The 25,833-nt window shown below is 38.3% G+C and overlaps 2 protein-coding genes across 21 annotated transcripts in view; one reads left to right on the forward strand and one right to left on the reverse strand.

Moving 5' to 3' along the window:
- ANKIB1 (ankyrin repeat and IBR domain containing 1) overlaps positions 1 to 10,643 on the reverse strand; it is a 156,004-nt gene extending 145,361 nt beyond the window's left edge. The window contains exon 1 of one of the 4 annotated variants that reach the window (XM_007982183.3): positions 10,315 to 10,643. The gene's annotated coding sequence lies outside the window, so the exon portion shown is untranslated. Of the gene's footprint in view, positions 1 to 8,226; positions 8,345 to 10,314 lie in introns of those variants that run through there. The other 3 variants (XM_007982186.3, XM_038004592.2, XM_007982185.3) reach the window with 3 other exon arrangements.
- A 160-nt stretch (positions 10,644 to 10,803) lies between these two features.
- Positions 10,804 to 25,833, forward strand: part of KRIT1 (KRIT1 ankyrin repeat containing) — a 46,178-nt gene continuing 31,148 nt past the window's right edge. Inside the window, exons 1-11 of one of the 17 annotated variants that reach the window (XM_038004600.2) lie at positions 10,838 to 11,038; positions 11,154 to 11,365; positions 11,699 to 11,931; positions 12,687 to 12,834; positions 14,696 to 14,799; positions 15,451 to 15,610; positions 18,847 to 18,939; positions 20,068 to 20,197; positions 20,969 to 21,212; positions 21,711 to 21,826; positions 22,043 to 22,186. In XM_038004600.2, coding sequence (XP_037860528.1) covers positions 14,698 to 14,799; positions 15,451 to 15,610; positions 18,847 to 18,939; positions 20,068 to 20,197; positions 20,969 to 21,212; positions 21,711 to 21,826; positions 22,043 to 22,186 — 989 coding nt within the window. In that variant the 5' untranslated portion in view covers positions 10,838 to 11,038; positions 11,154 to 11,365; positions 11,699 to 11,931; positions 12,687 to 12,834; positions 14,696 to 14,697. Of the gene's footprint in view, positions 11,039 to 11,153; positions 11,404 to 11,572; positions 11,932 to 12,686; positions 12,835 to 14,695; positions 14,800 to 15,450; positions 15,611 to 16,962; positions 17,080 to 18,846; positions 18,940 to 20,067; positions 20,198 to 20,968; positions 21,213 to 21,710; positions 21,827 to 22,042; positions 22,187 to 25,833 lie in introns of those variants that run through there. The other 16 variants (XM_038004610.2, XM_073009128.1, XM_038004614.2 and 13 more) reach the window with 16 other exon arrangements.

Consider the following 25,833-nt stretch of genomic DNA (forward strand, 5'->3'; position numbering starts at 1 on the left):
AAAAATTTTTTTAAAAAAGGCAAATCTGATCTTGTCCAATTCCATTTTAAAACCTTCTTAAAGTTCCCAGCTGTTATGAAAAGTCCCCGCTAAGACCAGCATTCATCTCTTCACAGCCTATGACTTATAACTCAGTTCCGCCCACTAAACTACTAAAGCACGTGGAATTTGCTTCCTCCTCCCTACCAGCTCCTCCTGAAAAGGGTAACTCCTACTAGTCATTCAAGTATCAGCTTAAAAGTTGTTTTTGCTATCAAATTCCATGATAATAGCTCCCCATCCCTCAACTAACTTCAAAGTCCTTCCTCCATAACTTGATACTACACTCAACTCACCATCTAAAACTATAATTAAATGTTTATCTGCTTCCTGAGTTATCTGGTAAACTCTTTGAGGATAAGGATCATACCATATTCAGTTTTATACCCATTGTTTAACATAGTTACTGACACACAGAACACCCTGAATAAATATTACTTATTGAACATAATGCTGAAGTCCCATGTTCCCAACATTTCCAATTTGAGAATGTAATCACGTTTATTTCCCTGTTTGCTTATAAATAACTTTAAAACATGACAGCCCAATAGGTTAAAGAAAAAAAATTCTGGGGCTTTATCCTGAAGACACATTTATTATGGCACAGAAAGCAAAATCAGCACTATTTTTTTTCAAAGAACAGAAAAAAAAATATTTCATAAGAACTTGTTATTCTGGGGGAGGGAAGGGAGCTGCTTTATCTTGGCCCCATCCCCAGAAGTTACAGTCACCAAACTGGATATGATTCTCAGTTAAAACAAGCAGAGCCACGGATAGCAAAAGAATATAAAGAAACTACTGCTTAGTCTGGAATGCCATCTGAAGACCACGAGGTGACAAGCTTGGATGACTAAACAGAAAGACAAATGAACCTGCATTCCTGATAGCACTGTGGAACCACTATACCAGCTCTGGACAGTCTACCTCTAATTTCTCATTACTTGAGGAAAATAATCCCCCTTGTTTATTTATACGACCCTTTTTTGGATTTCTGTGGCTGCTGAACATGATTCCTATTTGATGAGAAAGTTAGAAGAAAGTTTAGGAAAAAGTTTGTTTAACCTAGAGAGGAGAGAGAGATTCTCAAGACAGAAACATCAAAAAGTCTTAAAAAGACGGATATAGATGATTGTATTAGTCCATTTTCACGCTGGTGATAAAGACATACCCAAGACAGGGAAGAAAAGGAGATTTAATTGACCTACAGTTCCACATGGCTGGGGCCTCACAATCATGGCAGAAGACAAGGAGGAGCAAGTCACATCTTACATGGATGGCAGCAGGCAAAGAGAAGAGAGCTTGTGAAGGAAAACTCCCCTTTTTAAAACCATCAGATCTTGTGCAACTTATTCACTACCATGAGAACAGCACGGGAAAGACCTGCCCCCATGCTATGATTCAATTACCTCCCACTGGGTCCCTCCTACAACATGTGGGAATTTAAGATGAGATTTGGGTGGGGACATAGCCAAACCGTATCAATGATTACGTGAAATGACAAAAGAAAAATTTACAATAAGTGATACCATAAACTAAAACAAACGCAAACTAACAAAACTTATTTGTAAATTAAGTTAAAGGATGATATCCATAATAAGGATATCGAAGAACACCAACATATTAGTAAGGGAAAAAAATCCAACAGGAAAAAATGAGTAAAGATATGAATAAGCAATTCACAGAACTGAAAATCAAAATGCCCAACAAATACATTGAAAGATGGCTAGCCTCATAAGTAGTTAGGGAAATGTAGCACAGGAAACTTTTTTTAAAAACTCATTTTATTATAAAAGAAAAGCATTCAGTGACAGTCAGTTGATAGAGGAAATAATTACTCTCAGACATTAATAGTGACAATACGAATTGTGTCAATATTTCTGAAAAATAATTTAGCATTAAGTATTAAAATTAAATTGGTGTATACTATGCACAAAGATATTAATTACATATTATTCATAATAGAATACTAGAGACAATCCATATGTCCAAAATGAACACAGTTAAGGTTTCAGGTATCTACTGTTACAGAACAAACCATCCCAAACTTAGTATCTCAAAACAGTATGTTATTTTTCACAACTCTGTAGGTTGGCTAGCAGTTTCTCTGCTGTTTTCATCTCTGGTTCCTGTGCGTTCAGCTAAAGGGTCAGCTGGGCTACTAGGTGCTAGATAACCCACTTTCACACCTGCTGGTTGGTGCTTGCTGTTAGCTGGGGTATCTCAGTTCTCCGGCAAGACACATCTACTGCTTCCATACACTAAACCAGCTTCCTCACTCTCAGCTGCAAGGAAGTATTCCTTGAAGCCTCGTTAGGAGTTGGTTCCAGAACTCATAGATCACTTCTATCATATTCGTTCATCAAAGTAAGTCATGAGGCCAGCCAAGACTCAAGAAAGAGATGGAGAAATAGATTCCTTTTTTTTTTTTTTTTTTTTAAGATGGAGTCTTGCTCTGTCGCCCAGGCTGGAGTGCAGTGGTGCGATCTCGGCTCACTAAAACAGATTCTACCTCTAGACAGAAAAAGCAAAGGCACACTGTAAAGAAGAATGACTACCAAAACAGGAGAAATTTATGACTGTTAAACATTCTACCACTGGTAGGCAGGTGTAGGTGTGTGTATGCGTGTCTGGATGTATATACATACTCACATGCACAATGAAATACTACGTAAGTTGTTAAGAATGGAAAGGTATTCAAGATAAGTAAAAAAACAAAAGGTGTAGAATATTTAATATAGTATGTTACCATTTGTGTGTGGGGAAACTATGTGTATATATTCTATCACATATATGTATGTTATAATTGTAAATTCTTGAAATAGATTTAAAAATTAACTATTAGAACATATAAAGGTGTCCACAAGCTAGCTGAAGATGCACGGCAGTGAGGTCACGTTGGGAAGACTACCAAAAGTGCAAGCTAATTAGCCTAGAGGCGAGGACAATGGGTGTTGTGTGGAAACAGAGAGCTGCACAGTCATAGGCTCAGTGAAGGGTGTGGATCCACAGACGCAAAAGCCAGCAGGCCCAGCAGTTAATGATGCATGTTAGTAGGGGTAGATGAAGGTGGGAGATGGTCTACGTGGCAGGGAGAATGGTAGCCTACTGGGCAAATAAGTAAAACAACTGGGAAAATGATAAATATATTGAGGCTAATGCGAAGCCTAGTTTCTTATTGCCACAGAAGGCATTCACAAACACTTAAAGGGAGAAAGCTAGGAAAAACCCTGGGGTGTTGGACTAGAATTGGAACTACAGGAACAACTTTATGATTCTGTAATATGTACACACAGATACAGAACTAATTACATATGTATATGAGTGTGTGTTTTGTATATGTGTGTATATAAACCATATACAAGTGTCCTAATTCTGTCTTCTATGACGGCTTGGAAGCAATGACATTCCAGTAGCAATGAGCAAACTAAGCCCCCAAATCTTTGCTTTAAATACCATCTTTCAAGAAAAAAAAAAAAACCCCAACCAACCAACCCACAAAAAAACAAAAACAGAGCTCCTTGGAGAAATGGCTGATTCCAGGGCTCTGGAATCTACTTTGTCTACTCTAGTAGACAAAGCACAAGATGAACCAGGAACAGCTTGTTCTGCCAGAAAGTCCTAAGAAAATGCACAATGAATGAGATAGGGGCATGATATACGGGCAGAGGAGCCAGCTTGAAGAGGCTACCACTGGCTAAATCAGGACTACCTTAAAAAGCAAAATAAATAATAATAGCAGCAAATCAGAACACATTTAACAAAATCGAAATCCATGAGTCTTTACTGCTCTAAGTTTAATAAGTGAGAGAGAAAGAGGTGAAACCCCGTATCTACTAAAAACACAAAAATCAGCCGGGAGTGGTGACGGGTGCCCGTAATCTCAGCTACCCGGGAGGCTGAGGCAGGAGAATTGCTTGAACCTGGGAGGTGGAGGTTGCAGTGAGCCAAGATCACACCACTGCACTCCAGCCTGGGCAGCAGAGCAAGACTCTGTCTCAAAAAAAAAAAAAAAGTAGTACCTTATGACATAATACCAACTAATATGTATAGAAGAAATAACAGAAATAAAAAAAAATTATTTGGCAATCATCATAAAAGTGGTTAATTCAGGTGGGAGTCACCAATGACACCCACCAAAGCTAATGAGTGGAGGGTTGACGAGAAACGCGATACTAGCATAATTTTGGAATGTACCTCCACAAACACTAATCAATCACAAAGGGCACAAATATAATCTTGCCAATATCACTATTAGTGGCATGGTTTTACATAGTATGCCTCAAGATGCAACACACCGAGAAGGGCACAGCAGCATTTCTGTGGTATTACTGCCAGGAATGCATGACCTGATTGGAGTCATGAGGAAATATCATATAGATCTAGGATGAGGGTCACCACACAGAATAGAGGGCATATACTTATTAAAACTATCAAGGACATGAAAGATGGAAAACTGAGGCTGAAGAACTATGAACACACATAATAACTAACTGTAACACGTATTCCTGGATAGGATCCTGTGCCAGAAAAGAGAGAGAGACTGTTGGAATAGTAGATGAAATTTGTATAGATTCTTTGGACTAGATAGCAGTGTTGTACCTATGTTGATTTTCTTCTTTGGACGGTAGTATGTTGGCTGTATAAGAGAGCGCTTATTTTTAAGAAACAGACGCTGTAGTGTTTAGGGGTGATATGTGATACCATGTTGGCAGTTTGCTCCAAAAGGTTCAGAAAAAGACTGTAATAAGTATGTATGTATGTATGGAGACACACAGAGAGAGGGCAGGCAATGGAAGTAAGCAAAACATTAACAATAGGAGAAATCTGGGTGAAGGGGATATAAGAGTTCTTTGTGGCCTGGCGCAGTGGCTCACGCCTGTAATCCCAGCACTTTGGGAGGCTGAGGCGGGCAGATCACGAGATCAGGAGATCGAGACCATCCTGGCTAACCCGGTGAAACCCCATCTCTACCAAAAACACAAAAAATTAGCCGGGCGTTGTGGCGGGCACCTGTAGTCCCAGCTACTCGGCAGGAGAATGGAGTGAACCCAGGAGGCGAAGGTTGCAGTGAGTCGAGATCGCACCACTGCACTCCAGCCTGGGCGACAGATACAGGCTCCGTCTCAAAAAAAAAAAAAAAAAAAAGAGTTCTTTGTACTGTTCTGGCATTTTTTCTTTAAATTTGAAATTGTTTCAAAATGATTTTTTCATCTGAAAATAAAGATGTGATATAGAACATCTAGTGATAGAGCAAATGTGAATCACCTATTGCCTAAGGCCAAGAAACAGAATGAAAACCCTGACTGAATATGTTGATTTACATACTTTCCTTTACTATACTCTGAAGGGATGCATTAACAAGAAGGGCAAAGTTTTGATGCCTATTTGGAGAAATAAGAGCATCTCAATGAACTCTCCCTTCTCTTCATGGATTTTAAATGAGTGTTTTACAGCTCAGTGAGGAAAGGAATCTTGACTTACTCATCTTTGTAGTCCCAGCACCTAGCCCATTTATAACTTAGTCATTGTTAATGTCCTTGAACAGGAATTCTACCTCCAGTACTGTTTCAACGAGAAAAATATAGTGACTTGAGTAGCAAGGACTTTGCTACACTGAAAGGGAAGGACTGTCTATGTTAAGTTAAAATTGTATGTCAGACTGAAGACAGAAAAATATCAAGGATTAACTTTCTTAGGAACTCAAGTATTAAATATCTGCTCTAAAGTCCTAAAAACAGAAGAGCGCATAACCAGTAGTAAAAATCACTATCCTAAGAATAGTAAACTGCTAACAGTTTTTGGTTAAAAAGTAATGATAGAATCAAATGTTTAGGATAAAAATAAGACTTTTGGAGAAAAGAGTTGACAGTGGAAAACCATGTTTTAAAAAATGCTGAGTGTCTGAAAAATTATTAGACTGAACCATATAAACTGCTGATAAAGCATATATCCTACCAATAATGAGTATGATAATTTTCAAATCTGAAAGAATATACTTTCATTGCAGAAACTAAAACTCTCCAAGGCCCTTAGTTGCCAAAATTACACTAAAAAATTTTTAAAGCTGAATAGATTTCACATGGCTCACTACTCTACCCTTCCTGGAGAATACACACATTTCTAGCACATCTTAAAAGCTTGTGGTCCCATTGCTGAACTAGAGGGAAAAAAAGGTAAACATGCCTGAAGATCTGTTACAGTTAACCATAATGAACTTTAGAATTATGTCTTTTCAAAAGTTTAAACGACTGAAAATTAATTTTGATAGTACATAATTATCTGCTTTATTTATTTATTTTTAGGTGGAGTTTTGTTCTTGTTGCCCAGGCTGGAGTGCAGTGGCATGATCTCGGCTCATTGCAACCTCCGCCTCCCAGGTTCAAGCGATTCTCCTGCCTCAGCCTTCCGAGTAGCTGGGATTACAGGCATGCGCCACCATGCTCGGCCAATTTTGCATTTTTGGTAGATATGGGGATTCTCTATGTTGGTCAGGCTGGTACTGAACTCCTGACCTCAGGTGATCCGCCTGCCTCAGCCTCCCAAAGTTATGGGATTACAGGCATGAGCCACCGAGCTCAGCCAAATTATCTGCTTTAGAACGCAAAATACACTAGCACCTTATGAAATTAGGATTTTTCTATTCAAAGCAATATTAGAGAATTAAAATCTGTTAATGACTATATGACAGCTTCTCCCCTGTAAGGACTGTAAGTCAAATCTTTTCGAGAATATTACAAGGAAAACAAAAATCCAGTAATACTATACACCAGATTCTGTATCGCTTTTTATTATTATTATTAGTTTAGTTTATTTGTGTGTGTGGGAGGGGTCTTTAAATGGAGATAAAATATATTTTGGGACTGTTCTAAGGATTAAATGAGATAATGTACATAAAGCACTTAGCACGGTGACTGGCACAAATTAGGCACTCAGTAAATGGCATCTATTGTGCTTATTCTTATTTATTTATTTACTTTTTGAGACAGAGTCTCACCCTGTCACCCAGGCTGGAGTGTAATGGCGAGATCTCAGTTCACAGCAACCTCCGCCTCCCAGGTTCAAGTGATTCTCCTGCCTCCGCCTCCCAAGTAGCTGGGATTACAGGGGCGTGCCACCAAGCCCAGCTAGTTTTTTGTATCTTTAGTAGAGACAGGGTTTCACCATGTTGGCCAGGCTGGTCTCGATCTCCTGACCTCATGATCTGCCCACCTCAGCCTCCCAAAGTGCTGGGATTACAGGCGTGCGCCACAGTGCCTGGCTGCATATTCTTACACAGAGAATATGAAACAATCTAGAAACAGGGTCAAGCGGCTTAAAAACCTGTAAGAGAAGCCAATAAAGGCAAGTGAATAGAAATCACAGTCAAATATCTAGACTGGTAACCTCAATGAGGAAAGGAACCTTGAATAATTTACCCTTGTAGTTTCAGAACCTAATGAAGTGCTTGGCACACACAGTAGATGCTCAGTAAAGGTTTATGGAAATGAAATGGACATGAAAGTATCTGGAAGACCAGGTGCAGTGGTTGACGCCTGTAATCCCAACACTCTGGGAGGCCAAGGCAGGGGGATCACCTGAGTTCAAGAGTTCGAGACCAGTCTGGCCAACATGGTGAAACCTCGTCTCTACTAAAAATAATACAAAAAGTCACTGGGTGTGGTGGCAGGCGCCTGTAGTCCCAGCTACTCGGGAGGCTGAGGCAGGAGAATCACTTGACCCTGGGAGGCGGAGGTTGCACTGAACTAAGATCACACCACTGTACTCCAGCCTTAGCGACAGAGCGAGACTGCAAAGGCAAGGAAAGGCAAGGCACGGCAGGGGCAGGGGGCAGGGGGCAGGGGGCAGGGGGCAGGGGGCAGGGGGCAGGGGCAGGGGCAGGGGAGGGAAGGGAAGGGAAGGGAAGGGAAGGGAAGGGAAGGGAAGGGAGAGGAAGTCTGAGGTTGTCTGAAAAATAAACTGAGAATCCAAAAATTACCATTCCCCCTAAGGAAGCCACTTTGAAAAGTAAATTAAAAACCTAAGCATTTTTAGATCAATGTATAAAAAGTCCCCCCAGACTGGTCTCTTTAATAGTGACTTAGTCCACTCCCAAATCCTTTTTGGCAAATGTGTCAAATATTTGAAGGAAATATTTTAAAACTTAATCTAAATAAATGTTATATGCATCCTCAAAGGGGGAAAAATTACCTAAAGCACTGAGGAATCTTTTCCAACTTCATTTCAAGGACGTTCAGATTAACTTAATTCATAGTTCTTCCATTTACTTATATATGAAAATGAGCTTGTACTTTTATCTACAAGCAAGCTGTAAAGACACATATTTCACTTTCACAAGTTTGAGTGCATACCCCAGAAAAGAAAGAGGAAAGAAAACTCACTCTTTGAGAAGTGGGCAGTGCCACAGGAGTACAAAAGAGTGGCTAACAAAACTTCCCTCCCATGTTTCAGGAGTCACCTACCTGTTAGAGCCCTTGTTTACAGCACAGTCTGCACAGTTTCAGACTCCTTACATATTGAAAACTCAAAATTCTCGGTGTAGTGGTCAAGGGAACAGTGCAATAGGAAAATATGGTCCTATCTTCCCCATCCTACCCCAAGTAAAAGAAAGAATCAACAACATTTTTTCTAAGACTTCTCCAAGATAGCGCCCATCGCCTCACTAGAGCACCCTACTCTTCTTCAGAAACTGAACAATTTTACAGAAAGCAAAAGCCACACCCTTAATAATACACTCAACTCTGTACAGTGCTTGGCTTCTGTGCTAAGTACATTTCCAGAGAGAGAGTTGGAACTACATCTCCTGAGCCTACTTCAAATTAAAATCTGTGAACAGTGAGAGGTTACAAATCAGATAATAGCCCAAAATTAACTGCTGAAAGGAGGTTGGGGGGAAAAATCATTAAATACATCCATCTTTCTTAATGAAATAACAATGTTTTTCAGCAATACAAAACACCAAAGCTACCAGCCTACACTACACAGTAGTTTGCAGAATAACAACCTGCAGTACACAGTAAAATTATTCTTAAATCATCGTTTGTTTCCTATAGTGCTCTAAAAAGTAGCAAATGCATAAAGTCATATAAGAGCTATTGTCCAATCACTGACAGCATTAAAATTATTTTTAAATCTAATTTCTGGAAAGTTCTGCAGTAGCAGTTTAAAAAGCAAATCAAATTCTAATGAGAAAAAACGTCTAGTTCCAAACTCTGAAAATACACTGAAGACATTCACAGTTTAAGCAGGAAGGTCATAGGCACCAATGTGAGTAACATCTGTGAGTGGTTGATACAAAAAAAGATTTCTCTGGAATTAAGAATTCAAAATAATTATCAAATACAATCTAATATGATCTTTAAAAGTCTCCTGTCTCAAAAGCAACAAAGCAAAAGCTTGTAACAAAGCAAAAGCTTCCAATACAAAGATTTTTACACCTTACACATACCCACATACTTCACAAATTAAAAAATAGATGAAAATTAAAACAATAAAATTTAAAGGTATCTAAAATACACTACTTGAAACAGCAGACTCTTATCTTTACATTTATCTATCAGCTCTACCAGTAAAGCTCTTCTGAAATGGATGGTCATTTCAATACAAGATTGTTCGATATGCCATTCCGCGTGAATCAAGCTTCGGAGACTAATTCTCAAAATCTCCTCAGGAGATGCTTTATTACAGCTCTAGTTTCAATTTCCTGCGACTCAAACAGCTACGTACAGAAAACAGCTCATACATAGGCAGAACAATCAGAATACAGGGGAGCGCTCCATTCTTTTGTTTTGATGGCAGAAGCTGCAAAAATAAAGGTTCATTGGAGCCATCTGCACCTATCCCCACCCATCACAGACCTGCAGAGCACTTTTACCCATCCGTTTCTCAGGACTGTCTCTAACCCCCGAGGTCGGCAGAACCCGAGGCCTTCCACGTCTCAAAGGATGGGGGGATGGGGGGTGGGGGGGGTGGGAGGGAGGCTGCGAGGAAGGACACAGATCCTTTGAGGACAGAGGGACAAGGAGACGCATCCAGATGGGGAGGATGGGACGCGACACGAAAACCCGAGGCTTGCAAATTCGCTGGGAGAAAAGCCCTGTGGGCGGAGAATGCTGCCTGTTCAGGGATGGGGACAGACAGAGGGACAATGCTCCAAAACAGGAGACAGGCACACTCCTAGTAGATCCAGGAGGGTGTGAACTAGATAGCTCTGAACTCGGAGCCACAAATGGGTAGAGGCAGCCTCAAACAGATTCGTACCGCGAAGCTGAGACTTACGGTTACTTCTCCCGCTGAGGGTAAGGGTCGGTGGACCCAGCAACTCTGCACTTCCGCCTCGGCCGCCCCTGGCTCTACAGCCGAGCTGGTGACCTTAGGTACCCTGCCCGCCCCACCCACTCGGACGGGTGCCCCTTCCTCGCCGGCCCGGGTGCACCCGTCAGGAGGAGGCTGATGTGGCCCAGGGTGCGCAGTGGCGGCCCGCGGGAAGCGCTGCGTGAGCCGAAGGCGCCGGCGGCGAGGCTCAGACTGGGCGGGCGCCCCCCATCCCTCTCCGGCCGCTGCGCTGCCTCACTCCGGGGAGGGGAAGAGGGGGCGGTGGCTCTTGCCTCCGCCTCGCGGTCAAGTCCGGCTCATGTTCCAGCCTTGCGCGCGCGCAGCCCCGGCCGCCCTCTTCCCCTCCCCCGCCTCCGGCTCCTACTCAGCCGCTGGCACCCCCGCCGCCACCACCCTAGTCTCCTAGTCGCCTGCCACCAGCCCCTGAGAGACTGCAGGTCCAGAGAAAAGCAGCAGGAACGGCAGCAGCCCGGCGGCCGACCCGGAAGCTCTTCCACCGCCAACCGCGGGGCTGCAAAGGGTGTGAACCCGGAAGCGATTTCGTAGCTACGGTTGCGGCTGGGTGGAAAGCTAAGGCCTTTGAAGACCTGGGACCCCATAGTTTCGGGAGAGGGTGAAGGGTGAATGGTGCTGAGGTGCGAGGAGAGGGAAGGACAGTAAAGAGCAGGTGGGCAAGAGGGTCGCCGATTCCAGAGACCTCAGCTTTTGGGGTGCCGGGTGGGGAGCGCGCGGGAACCCTCAGGACGGCTTGCTTTTGGCGACTGAGGGTTTTTCTGTCACAGGAAGCTGGGCCGGGCTGCTGTGCCTGGGAGGAGGGAAGGAGGAATGAGAAAGCGGTGACGGTCCCTGTCCCCCCTCGCCAGGTGACTGTCCCACCCATTTAGTTGAATGTAGCGGCCGGAAAGGCACTCGCGGCAGGCCGTACGGGTGGGACCTCTCGGTGTCCTTCGGGAAACAGGAGGAGCAAGTTCGACTCCAGCGAGGGAAAACAGAGGTGGGAGACTGAACTATCTCCACATCTAGTTGCCCCAGGCAAGGAGTTTATTTTTCACACGTAGTTACAGAGAAACCAAAGCCACTTTTTGGGTGGAAACTCTTTGAACAAAGAGGCTTACATTTTTCCCCGGTAATGGACGTTGATGGGTGGTGGCGCAGGAAGAAACCGCCCAGGCAGAGTGATTACGTATTTTTGTCATTGCAGGGAAAGGGATTCACAGCTTGTCATTCTAACTCACTTCTCCCCCTCTAACTCATTTCTCGCCTCTACACCTTTCTCCACCTTTTAAGGTTTTTGGCTTTCATCGCTTTTTCTACATGTTGTTTTTAGCCTCACCAGAAGTATTTCATCTCGCTGGTCTAACCCAAGATCTCAGCCTCATTATTTTCTTACTCTTCTGGAGTGCTTATGTGCCTTTACAGTTTCTGTTTGCAAATGCTGTCTAGCATACTAAGAGGATATTAGCAAACCTGTTCCATGGACACTAAATGGCAGTTGTACATCTCCCCTCATCAGTCATAGTGACAACCAGAAATGCCCTCCATATTTTCCAGTGATCCCAGGTAGGTGCCACTCCCCAATTAAGGACCACTTCCACTAGTTTATACGGTCTTATTACTTAGGCAGCATATTATCATTTGTGCCTAACATTTTCCAGAATAGAGTGAGCCATATAACAAAATGCCATGTTTCCTGTGCTTATTCACTTGAACCCTCTTCTCAGACTCAGTCTAAACATACTGCAAACTCTAGTTACACCTTTCTCGTATTTTAGTTCAAGCTACTCATTTTCTAGAAACTCCGTCTCTATCAATTTGTATGTGTTTCTACCTTAGCAGTTTTACCTTCCTATGTTAGTTACTTTTGTTATTTTCCTGACTTAAGCCTTTGTTTCCTTCTTTCATGTCACTGGAAGAATGTAGATTTTTAGTAGTCAAGTACGAATAGTTCTTGAAAATGAATTTTAAGACTATTTTGGGGTTATGGTAAAAAAAAAAAAAAAAGTGTTTAAGAAAACCAGATACTGTTACTTTCATAGTTATGTCTTTTTAAAATCACATTTGTTTACCTTTTAAAAGTTCAGGGTTCTGTGCAGTATTAATTAAATATTCTAGAGAAGTGATGAGTATTGACAAAGTACTTTTCTAGTAAATGTTTTCTTAACATGAGTTGACCAAGATAGGAATTGATTTGCTTTAAATTGTGTTTAGAAAACTAAGAATTACTTGATTTCTCTTTTAGGTCCTTAATAGAAAAAATGGTTTCTGTAATTGTGCCCTATATCACAATACAATGTCTTTCTTTTTGGGGCTTGCAGCCTTCAATGCGTCTGTCTCATAATTTGTAAAAGTTTATTATCTCCAAGTCATTGTTAATCTGTGGTGAAAAGTAATTGCTAAATAGAAATTCTGAGAAGAAAAAGGCCTCATCCTTTTCACATGATGTAGGAAGGTCTGGTGCATGAGGTGGGTTTTAAGAATGATCTTATGAAAAAAATTGGACTGAAAAAAATTTCATGAAGTATATAATGATAAAGAATGAAATGTCCTCAAAACTTTTCACACAATGAAATGTCTCTATCCTAATGTTTTACTGTATTTTTTCTAGTGAAAGATCCATAGGGTTTTTTGGATCTAAATCAATGGAAAGTTTTAGAATCTAAGATAAATTTGAAAATTACTTAAATTATTTTATGTAAAATTTTCGTATTTTAATGGTTGTTTTAATCTTAGGCTAAAGTTTGTGTAAAATGCCAAAAGCTACTGTATTTTAACAGAACTTCTTCTTAAGGTAATTTTACAATCATAAGGCACTTTTTAATTGTTATTTAGGGAAGTGAATTAAAAGTTACAGAGTGATATTTTCAGCTGCAGTGGAAAAAACAGGATAATTACTCTATCTCCTCTCAAATAACATTCAAAACCCTTTCTTCAAAATGGTCTATCTTGAGAGTTGCAGCGGTAGGGAACTCATTAAATATGAACAGATAATTTTAATGCCTAGTGGTTTTTTAAAAACTGAAGAAGTTCATCTCAACATAGCCGAGAAAGAAGCTCTTTCTTTAATGTTCTTTTAGAAATTTGCTGACAAATAAATGGCGAGAAGCTTTTAAAAAAAAAAAAAGAGAAAATAATCAGTACAGAAAGATGCACTTTACCATAGCCATTAAAGAAATTTACTCAATGATGATAACTATTATACAACCAAGATTGTAGTTGAAATTCAGTCACTTGTTGGAAATTGCGCAATGGAGTCTTAAGATTTAGGGGGACAAAGTATATGCATGTACACACACATATACCCAGACACATATACACACACCCACAGTGAATATATTTGGAATAAAAAATTGGGATTATTGACAGGTGTGGTGGCTCACGCCTGTAATCCCAGCACTGTGGGAGGCTGAGGTGGGCGGATCACCTGAGGTCAGGAGTTTGAGACCAGCCCGGCCAACATGGTGAAACTCCATCTCTACTAAAAAATACGAAAGTTAACCGAACTTGCTGGCACACGCCTGTTAATTCCGGCTACTCAGGAGGCTGAGCCAGGAAAATCACCTGAACCCAAGAGGCGAGGGTTGCAGTGAGGCGAGATTGTGCACTGCACTCTAGCCTAAGCGAAAGAGCAAGACTCTGTTTAAAAAAAAAAAAAAATTGGATTATCAAGGAATTTGATAAGGGAAATGGAAGATTCTTAAATCACTGTCATAAAGCTTTTATTAACTGACCAAATAGTTTTGGTTCTGTGATAAGCAACTCGAAAGAAAATTATATACTATGCTTTAGCTCATCCAAATGTCTAATATCAAAGTTCTCCTTGCTAAAAGTTCGGGAATAAATGTCAATGGATGTAAAACATCTACCATTTCCAACTTCCAAACTGTTAACAGTATAACTAACATTCACTTTTGTAATTTATGAAAAAAGTGTATATTATTTTGAATCACTATTTCAAGTCATTATTTACAAGATATTTTATAATCATAATCACTTTTTTTTGGCCCCAAAGGCAGATTCTTACTATGCAGTTAACACCTATGAAAATGTATAACCCTATTTTAAAAGGAAAAAAATACAAAGGAAATCTTAAATTATCAGCTAAGGTTTTGAGTAGTTGAACAGTAAAGATGCAGTCAAAGTCATTCCTGGCTTGCCTTTTAGGCACTATATATTCTAGGATAGAGAACATTTTATTTTTTAAAAAATTTTTTCAACATGATTATGTGGAAATAAAATTTTTCAATTTAAGATGTGTTACTTTTTTTATGTTGCCATCAAATGTGTCATTTAATCTTTCAAGGGATTTTTTATTTGTTTTATAAAGCAATGGGAAATCTGGAAAACATAGAAGATGCATATGTTGCTGTTATTCGTCCAAAGAATACTGCCAGTCTCAATTCTCGGGAATACAGAGCTAAGTCATATGAAGTAAGAACATTTAATAATAATTTATTTCTACCATTGAATGTCATTCTGTATTATCATTCACATATAAAGCCTTATTATATCTTGTAAATTCGTATTAAGCCAATTATTTTAGGTCTCTGCCCATTATTTTGTCTTTTTTCTGCTGTGTGCCTTTTGACCATTTGCTGTTTATTGACCCGTAGGTTATTAGTAGTAAACATGTAATTAAGACTATATGTACATACGTATACATGTATATAACTGAATTGTTACCTTTTTTATGCAACAGATTTCAAGCAATATGAAATACTTATAATTTAACCTAAGTTATCTAGCATTTCCTTTAAACTAATTTTTTAAGGTTGTCTGAAACCTGTTAAAGGGTACCGTGGGGTTTCTCAGTAGGCTACTGCTTCAGCAGTGCTGTAGCTTACCATTTCTCACTCCTGGCTGCACTGTAGAATCACCTGGGGAACTTTTAAAACTGTAAGAACCAGACCCCAGACATTCCCATCCGTGTGGGATGGGGCTGGGCATTGCTATTGTTTTAAAGCTTCCCAAATTATTCTAATATGCAGCTAGAGTTGAGAAAGACTACTAGCTTATTGTAGTTTTCTAGGGCAGGTAGACTTTATTTTAAGCTTTCTCTTAATGTTGTTTTTCTCATCTAAGATTTTGTTGCATGAGGTTCCCATTGAAGGACAGAAAAAAAAGAGAAAGAAAGTTTTATTGGAAACGAAACTTCAAGGCAACAGTGAAATAACACAAGGCATTTTGGATTATGTAGTAGAAACCACTAAACCAATTTCTCCAGCAAACCAGGGTATCAGAGGTAGGAGACTTCTTTTTAAAAAAATACATTGTTTAAAAATACTTGTGGAGATAGATTCTTTTAAAAATATACACATATTAAACCAATTTCTTTTTATATTCCTTTATATTTAACAAACTTGCAAAAAAAACTTAAGTGTTTTTTAAGGTACACCCCAGCCCCTTCAGGATGTAACTTGACAAATTTTTTAGAAGTTGAAAAGTATTTAAAGAATTCACAGTGTTGGTGTGAAGTATAGTTCCCTAGGTAAGTATCTTTTAACTACTATTCCTATTTCTCTACTTAATGACAGAGGAAACTATACTCATCTCTCCAAAACTAAGTAAAAGTTAATATTCGTGGATTAGGGAAAGTCCTGTAAATTACTAGGTAGCAGAGGTTTTCTTCCTATTTGGTCATAGAAAGAAGACCCTTTTCAGAAAGTCAGACTGAATTGTGGAAGTATTAACCCTGAAAGATTGAGGCCCCCTTTAAAATATTACATAATAGCCTTTGAACGTGATTAGAAAGTAATGATCCATTTTCTCAGGCTATAGAAACAGATAGCAGTCAAATGTTACAGAAACTACAAACTACATCTAGGATTCAGTTACTACAATTTAAAAAGTAAAGCCAATTCAGTCAAGCAGCAGTAGAAAACAGTTGTTAGTGAAGTAAAGAATACCTCTCTATGCCTACTTTTTTGCTTTTTCAAAGCTTATTCAGTGTACATTTTTATAGGGATTAGTTGTCTGATTCATCTGTTTCAGTAAAGAGATTATTTTTGTTGCAGAGATACAGCCAAATCCTGTGGTTTGACTTATTATTTAGGATATTTGTTTTCTAGAGATACATAACTGAGCTATAAGCCTGTGTTTCTTAACTTTTGGAGGTACCATTCACTGTATTTTAGCTCCCTGATAGGTTACTTCCCCTAATAGAGCCTGAAGAGTTTTTGTGGGTTGGGACTGTAAGGATTTTAACTCAGGATTATAAGTAGTTCCTGTGGCCAGGCGCAGTGGCTCACATCTGTAATCCCAGCACTTTGGGAGGCTGAGGTGGGTGTTTCACGAGGTCAGGAGTTCAAGACCAGCCTGGCCAATATGGTTAAACCCCATCTGTACCAAAAATACAAAAATTAGCCCAGTGTGGTAGTGCACGCCTTGTAGTCCCAGCTACTCAGGAGGCTGAGGCAGAAGAATTGCCTCAATACGGGAGATGGAGGTTACAGTGAGCCAAGATTGTGCCACTGCACTCTAGCCTGGGCAACAGAGTAAGACTCCATCTCAAAAAAATAAAAAAAAGTTCCTGCATATGATCTCTGATAAATACTCTGAGTCTCACAAAGAGAATTCCTTTTCTCTAATTACCAGATTCACTGTATAATAAGAAGATCAAGAAAGCAATCTTAGCTTATTAAAAAGGTGGAGGGAGCTATCCTTTTTTGGGAATCAAGGCATGTGAAGACTGTCTTTGGATGCCACAGATTGGTCAGTCTCATCTACCTCAGTCTTGGACTTCTCTGATAACTTTTCATCTGAACTTATTCTACTATTGCCAGATCGTTATAGTAATCAGCATCTATCCTGACACCAAATCCCCGAGACAGAAATCTGATTATCTAAATCACATATTTGAGCTGACAAATCATTATAGACATAAATTATAGACAAGTCATAATTTGTTATGCATTAACTAAGCTCTGCCACTAGGTCCTTTTACCCAGAGGAATATGGAAGAGATCTCACTGTTAACAAAAACTTGCCCTGATCCAGAGGGCTGGGTAGTTTCCCTTAGGAGGAGTTACGAGTGGACAGTCACCGAGAAACGTATCTAGCACCATTTTGCCCTGTATACTCAGACATAAAATGTACTAATATATTTTCAGGGAGCTTTTATCAAGAAATTAAAGTAGAAAAGCATAATATATTAATGAGCCATACTCTATCCTAAGTATCCTATTTGTTTTTCTAAATCTATAAAATATTTTTGAAGTAATATGATTCCTTATGTAAACATCACATGAAAATCACAAATGACTATTAGCAGTGGTTAGGCTTAATATTTTTGTACTGTGTTGTATGTCATTTACAAAGCACTACTACACTTATACATGAAATTCTTAAATTGATCCCGTTGATAGGTAGTGATTTTCACATCTGTAAAATGGGAATGCAGGCATAGGCTGTCTCCTCCTATAAGCATTTCCATTGGTAGAGGAATTAGGACTAGAACTTTCATCTCCTAACTTGTCAGTGCTTCCTTGCCCCACTGACAGATCTCATAGTTACATATATAATTTGCAAAATAGGCATTTAAATAATAGATCATAACTGGATTTGGGGAAACAGCAAGGCAGGAAAGATTAAGTAGAGACAAGACTTCAAGCCAGGCAAAAGAAATAGTGCCTCTGAAGTATATTAGAATGTTCTGTATCTAACACTTATATTTTGTACAAGTGTTCATTTCATGAAATAATTGGGGGCTATAATATAGAAGGTCTTAATAATCACAAATATTGACTCTGATATTTTGTGAATAAATGAATCTGTTTGAAGTCTTGCATCATTTACCTGCCCACAGAAGGCATCCCACCTGCCTACTAGGCATTTCTACCTCGGTCAGGAACGAGGTTCTGTTTCTTAGGGTGAGGAAATTGGAAGCATTGAAAGTATGACAAAGGTCTAGAGGATGAGGGGTTTTAGAATACAAGACTTGTAGGTTATTATTCATTAATAACTTACTGCCAATTCAGGAAAAACATTAAGAATGGTAGTTACAATTCAGAACAATAGTTTGTAGCCCAATCAGATTTTAATAAAACCTGAAATTGAGGATGGAGGTTAAATATTAAATGAAGAGCCACTAACCATTAAGACTTTGAAACTTACATATGCCAGAATATAATAAAATTCTTACTGTCTCTATCCTAGTTGAGTGAGGTGGTATATGCCTATTGACCCTGCAGAGTACATTGCTGTTCTGCCTTCTCAGCTCTTAGCAGAACAGTTTTCCTAGCTTTGCTTAGGAAGCTTCTCTTCTAGGGGGTCAAGACTAGGACCCTAAATCTACAAGGATTGTCCACAGAATGATTTTGCATTTATCAGTTTTTTTAGTACATATAATAAAGTTGACTTAGTATATTTCAGTTCCTCTTAATGCTGCCTTTTGAAGTATCTGTTTTCTAATTCTCAAGGTAATTTATAAGATTTAAAAGTGTATTATTTTTGTTTTGCTAACTTTTTAAAAATGATTAGGAAAACGAGTTGTACTAATGAAAAAATTTCCTCTGGATGGAGAGAAGATGGGCAGAGAAGCGTCATTATTTATTGTTCCATCAGTTGTCAAAGGTAAAGTCTAAGTATATCTTACAAATCTTCATATACTTTAGATGCTAAGTAAAGGTCTACTGAGGAACTTAGGAATTTGCATTCATAGTTACTACTATAATATTATAAAACACATTTTAAAATTAATAGAAGAAGGGAAATATGTTAGTTAAAGACATTTTGATTTCAAAATAATATACAGGCTTCTTGACTCAACAGTAATGTTTTTGTTTTAGTTTTTAAAAGGATGAAGAAATGAGGAGGGAAGGCATCATTGAAATTTAAAGTGCTCAGGTTACAATAAAGGATTTTTCTAAAGATATGCCATAGATAAAATAAAAATTGATCCTGAAGTATTCTGGAAAATTAACAGATTATGATCAGAACCTATCTTGTATTTGGGACAAGAATCAATAATAGTTCTAATATAATCTGCCTAATAGTATCAGTAATATTTTTAAAAAGGAAACCTAATGTGAAAATGTAGTATTTTATTCCTTTGACACCCTGGCATGATAAACACATTGAGTTTCAGTACAGACCTTGCAGCCCTATAATTTTGTGACCTTGGGCAAATCTCCTCTTTAGCTCTTTATTTGTAAAATAGGGACAATATTGCTACCTGCTTCCACTTGTTTCATGGTGCTGGAAAATTCAATGAGGTATTAGATACGAAATAACCTTGGAAACTACAGAGCACTAGCATCATGTAAGATAGTAGTAATACTGATGATATACTGTATTAATCACCTACTGTGGACATCCCATCAGCCTGCTGCTACACAGTGCTCACATGTATTTTATTAGGCAGCTGCAGCATTCCAGATATATTTTTCCAGGCATACTTAGGTTAAAAAGTTCAGTATCTTAAGTAGCGTTGGAAATCTTATTAATGAGTTTTACAACATTGTTGAGGAAGATAAAGAGGAAACAGTTTCTGCAGTCTTCCAAAATTCTAAATGTTGCATTTGCCTGAGTGGACAAGGTCACAGAGCTAGTCATCACTTGAATCCAGGCCTTCTAATTCCAAATCTAGAACAATTTATTTTATGCTTAACAAGTGTTAATTTTGTAACATATATTTTTAGATGAAAATATACAGATGTAAACCTTTTTATGGTAACATAATTCTTCATTTTTCTTTTTCAGATAATACTAAATATACATATACCCCAGGATGCCCAATTTTTTACTGCTTTCAAGATATCATGCGAGTCTGTAGTGAATCCAGTACTCACTTTGCTACACTTACAGCGAGGATGTTAATAGCCTTGGATAAGTAAGAAATGCCATTAGAAGTATTTTTTAATTAATCAAATATATGTTTATAGTAGAAGTTAGTTCTGATAGATACAGACACTTTGAGAAGAAAATAATGAAAATAATATATGTATTTAAAAAATGGTAAGTTTTTCAATTCTAATATAAAAATGAAAAACCCCAAGATAAGGTTGTCCTGGCCTGGGTACAGCATGTTAATTTTATTTTTCAGAAATGGCAAACACTGCCATGGCTTAAGAATTGAGATTCTCCTGTTATGAAAGTATACATTTAATATGGAGTTACTCTTATCAGTGAATAAGTCATTCAACCTCTTATGCCTTTGTCTTTCTGTAAGAAGAGGGCTAATGTCACCTACATCTCAGTAGTTTGAATTTTAACAGTACTTTTATGTTTTTTGAAAGGAGTTTTTATTACTATAATGGCATATACATTTAAAAAATTTATTTGCTGTATCCATTAAGGAAACTTTTATTAATAATAAATGAAGTATTTGTATACTGACTTGATCTTTACATATCATATGAACGTATTATCACATGTGCCCCGAAAGTATGTACAGTATTATGCATGTTTTCTTAATTGTTAAAATCAATTTGCAATATAAATAAATTTTAAAAATAATAAAGTACTTAACTAACACCGAATTAAAATTTTAAAAATCTGAAAGTAATATTCACAAGTGTCTTATATCAGAGTTAGATAGTACTCTACCTTTTTGATCTTCACTTTTGAATGGCTACTTCTACCTCTATTTTTATTTTGCCAGGTGGTTAGATGAACGTCATGCACAATCTCACTTTATTCCAGCTTTATTCCGACCTTCTCCTCTTGAGCGGATAAAAACTAATGTCATAAATCCTGCATATGCTACTGAATCAGGTCAGACAGAAAACTCACTACATATGGGCTATAGTGCACTAGAAATAAAGAGTAAAATGTTAGCCCTAGAGAAAGCAGATACCTGTATTTACAACCCTTTGTTTGGATCAGATCTTCAATATACAAATCGGGTAAGAGTTGAATGAATTTTAGCTCTGATTTAAAAGACGTTTTATCTCAAGTGTAATTTTTTTTTCCTGAGATATATACATATATTACTAATTATAAACATGAAGGCCTGGTGCAGTGGCTCACACCTATAATCCCAGCACTTTGGGAGGCCAAGGTAGGCGGATTGCCTGAGGTCAGGAGTTTAGAACCAGCCTGGCCAATATGGTGAAATCTCATCTCTACTAAAAATACAAAAATTAGCTAGATGTGGTGGCGTACCCCTGTAGTCTTAGTTATTCCAGAGGCTGAGGCAAGAAAATCGCTTGACCCTGGGAGGCAGAGGTTGCAGTGAGCTGAGATCGCAGCACTGAACTCCAGCCTGGGCAACAGAGCAAGACTCATTCTCAGTAAATAAATAAATAAATAAATAAATAAATAAATAAATTTAAAATATAAACATGTAAACATTAAGAGGACAAAGCTCTTAATGGGTTTTTGTTATTGTTTTCCCTTTCTAGGTAGATAAAGTGGTAATAAATCCATACTTTGGTCTAGGAGCTCCAGACTACTCAAAAATCCAAATACCTAAACAGGAAAAATGGCAGAGAAGCATGAGCAGTGTCACAGAAGACAAGTACTGTTTCAGTTTTACTCCACATTGCTTTTATAAAAACTTACATTCTAATTTAAACTGTTGTTTAAAATTATATATGCAATTTGTATGCATTGTAGTCACTACTGAGTTTACAGCTGCTCGGTGATACAGAGCTTTCATAGATGTGTCACATTTCTTTTGAAACAATTTTAACAGTCCTGTTTGTATTTTTCAAAATTTCTTTTTAATGATTAGGGAACGACAGTGGGTAGATGATTTTCCTCTCCACCGAAGCGCCTGTGAAGGAGATTCAGAATTACTAAGCCGTCTTCTCAGTGAAAGATTTTCAGTCAACCAATTAGACAGTGACCACTGGGCACCCATTCATTATGCCTGCTGGTAAATGGAATATTTATTCTTTTCTATTTAGAAAGAATACATTTTTAATTATAAATGTTAGTACTTCTTTTCAAAACTGTTCTCATTCCAGATACTTTTTCTCTACCCGTTTGCCTTAGGAGTTTTCTGTTTTGATCTTAGATAATTGTATATGTGCTAGTGTTAAGAATTGTAAGGTCTGCCCCATAGGGAATGTACTGTTAGTGTTCTTAGGCATTGCCAGATGATATAGTAGGATACTTAAAGACTAGTAAATGTCATCGTAGAGTACACAGTCACGTATTCACCTTGCAGTTTCTCTTGTTTTGTATTGGGATTATGTTATGCTTATCCTTTCTGTGAAGTTTGCATATGTTAACTACTTACAGTTTGACCTTGCAGCTTGTTATAAAAGTATCCTTTTAGTGCTTTGAGAAACTTTGGTTATCAAGAAGCCCTCAAAAACCTTCATTAGAACCACAGCTTTCCATTATGTTAGATACTAGTGTTGGGACAGGATTGGGGTTAGCTCTTTCCACTAGTTTCCCAGTGTAGCTCTTGGTCTCCTTCTCCTCTCACATAATTATTTTTCCCTTCAGTTGGGCTGAGTTGTTAGTGTTTAGAGTAGTAGTTAACTGTTTACTTTAAGTCATCTTCTAGAAAGGATATAATAAAGTTTTTTACATTATTTCTGTGGGAAAGTTGCTCTTCACCTATTATTTAAGTTTCTTTGGCTAATTTAAGAGGTACTAGCCAGGTGCAGTGGCTTATGCCTGTAATCCCAGCACTTTGGGAGGCCGAGGCGGGTGGATCACAAGGTCAGGAGATCGAGATCAACCTGGCCAACATGGTGAAACCCCATCTCGACTAAAAATACAAAAATTAGCGGGGCGTGGTGGTGCATGCCTGTAATCCCAGCTACTCGGGAGACTGAGGCAGGAGAATCGCTTGAACCCGGGAGGCAGAGATTGCAGTGAGCCGAGATTGTGCCACTGCACTCCAGCCTGGCGACAGAGTGAGATTCCATCTCAAAAAAAAAAAAAAAAAAAGAAGTACCACATTATTTATTGCCTTGTTAAATGTCCACAGTGTCTTAGTTGTATTAGATTGAGCAAGGTAATTCACTTTACCTCTCTGCATCCAGTTTATTTATCCATATATAAAATGTAATAATTAGATCATTTCTAGAGTTTCTTCCAACTGAAAATTCTTTTATCAGATTTTAACATTTGTAATCAAGCAGTTAACTATGGTTGCTTTATGTGTGTGTATATATAAAGATCTTTTTCTGTTTCCTTAAAAATATGCTCTTATGTTTCTTATTACATGAAGTTTTTATATTAAGAGTTACCCTAATCATCTTTAACTGAGTTAATAGTTGTTTCTTCAGTTTACCAGAAAATACTGGCAGCAAAAACAATACTAAAAGAAATGACATGCAGCCGGGCGTGGTGGCTCATACCTGTAATACCAGCACTTTGGGAGGCCAAGGCGGGCAGATCACGAGGTCAGGAGGTCGAGACCATCCTGGCTAACACCGTGAAACCCCATCTCTAGTAAATATACAAAAAATTAGCCAGGCGTGGTAGCGGGCACCCGTAGTCCCAGCTACTCGGGAGGCTGAGGCAAGAGAATGGTGTGAAACCGGGAGGCGGAGCTTGCAGTGAGCTGAGATCACGCCACTGCACTCCAGCCTGGGCAACATAGCGAGACTCCGTCTCAAAAAAAAAAAAAAAAAAAAAGGAAAAAAGAAATCACATGCTTTACCAGGAGCTAAATAAAAAGAGGTAGAGAATATAGTTCAGATTCCAACAAAGTGTACTGTAGATTTGGAAAAGGCAAAGGCAATGAATTTTAGTTGAGGAATCCCAAGATTATATTTGACTGTATGGTTGCCCCTTTTTGTGGCAGGGGTGTTTTTTTTCTCTCTCTAATGAAAGAATGGTAATATTTTCAACTATTACATAAAAACAGAAGCACGGGCATTGTACTTACTATGCTTTGGAATGTACCTATGTTTCAGTACCATTTTTGTTCCTAAAATATGATCTTTGGTGTTACTTTATGTCTCTAAGGTTCTGTTTCTTTATCTATACAAGATGGGCTTAAAAATGGTACCTTCCCTAATATTAAAAGAAAAATTACAAGTAATGTGCTTTGAGAGCACATAATGAGCACTCAATAAATCTTGGCTTTTAAGAGTAAGTTTTGGCCGGACATAGTGGCCCACACCTGTAATCCCAGCACTTTGGGAGGCCAAGAAGGGCAGATGACTTGAGGTCAGGAGTTTGAGACCAGCCTTCCCAACATGGTGAAACTCTGTCTTACTAAAAATACAAAAATTAGCTTGGCGTGGTGGCAGGCACCTGTAATCCCAGCTACTTGGGAGGCTAAGGCGGAAGAATCGCTTGAGCCCAGGAGGTAGAGATTGCGGTGTGCTGAGGTCCTGCCACCACACTCCAGCCTGGGTGACAGAGCAAGACTACATCTTGGGGAAAAAAAAAAGGAATAAATATTGTAAAAATGTAAAGATTTTGATGTCTAAATCTAAAATTTATTAATCTGTAATATTTTCATTTGCAAATGTTTGTTACTTGAGTATGCCAAGGAAAAGAGTTTTATACTTGGATAAATTAATTTTGTGTCAGCTGGATAATCAACTTTCATGTAACAGGAGTAGTATGGGTCACCTTGCAATACTGTTAGATGCCTCATTTAATTGACGTGAATTCAAATAAAGAATGATTTGACTATTTAGTAAGGAATTTGAATTTATCTTGGAAATATACTCTTGTTCACTAATTGGTACAAAGACTGAGGAGGGGACACTGGGCTCTTGACTGTGATACAGTGAAGAGGCTAGGGTTTAGTCCTATTTTTGTAAGGTTAGATAAGATATTTTACCTCACTTGGTCTCTTTTCTCATCTTTTAAAGTGAGGATTTTAATTAGATTAGTGGTTCTCAAACTTTTGGGTCTTAGGATACTTTTTCACTCTTAACAGTTACAGGATTCCGAAGAGTTTTTGTTTATGTGGATTAAAGCCAGTGTTAAGATATTAGAAATAGAAACTGAAAAATATTTCGTGTGTGTTAAAAATAATACCTATATATGTTAACATAACACAATTTAATGAAAAAAATAAGAGTTTAAAATTCAAGATTGGTAGCCAGACACGTAAAAACCATTCCTTACTTTCTAGAATCATCGTTTTCCCGAAATATTTAAAATGGCTTTTACCCCATGTGGAGAACTTAACAGCCACTCAGTAAATGTCTCAATGACATTTCTATTCTCTCACTTCTTTATTCTTCCTGTACCCCTTTGCCAGACCCTCTATTTTGAATCAAATCAGTGTCTTCTTTCTCTGATAGTACTTTCAGACTTCAGATCATTGTTAGTGCTTTTCAAACTATGATGATTTGGCTTCCTACAAATTATTTCATCCAATTTCTTTTGGAGCTTCCCTGTATATTAGCTATCTGTACTCTTTGTTTCATTCAGCCTTTTAGTCCTCCCCTTCCAAGCTATTCTAAATATTTCTACTCCTAAATACTTAAACTTTCACTACTTTCTGTTTCTACTTTCATAATCCCTATACTATTTTTTGCCCCCTATTTTCAAAGAAAATTTAATGCTTCAGAAATGTTCTTCTCCATCCCTGATGAT

This window comes from Chlorocebus sabaeus, chromosome 21, assembly GCF_047675955.1.
Source record: "Chlorocebus sabaeus isolate Y175 chromosome 21, mChlSab1.0.hap1, whole genome shotgun sequence".
In the NCBI taxonomy this organism is placed as follows: domain Eukaryota; kingdom Metazoa; phylum Chordata; class Mammalia; order Primates; family Cercopithecidae; genus Chlorocebus; species Chlorocebus sabaeus.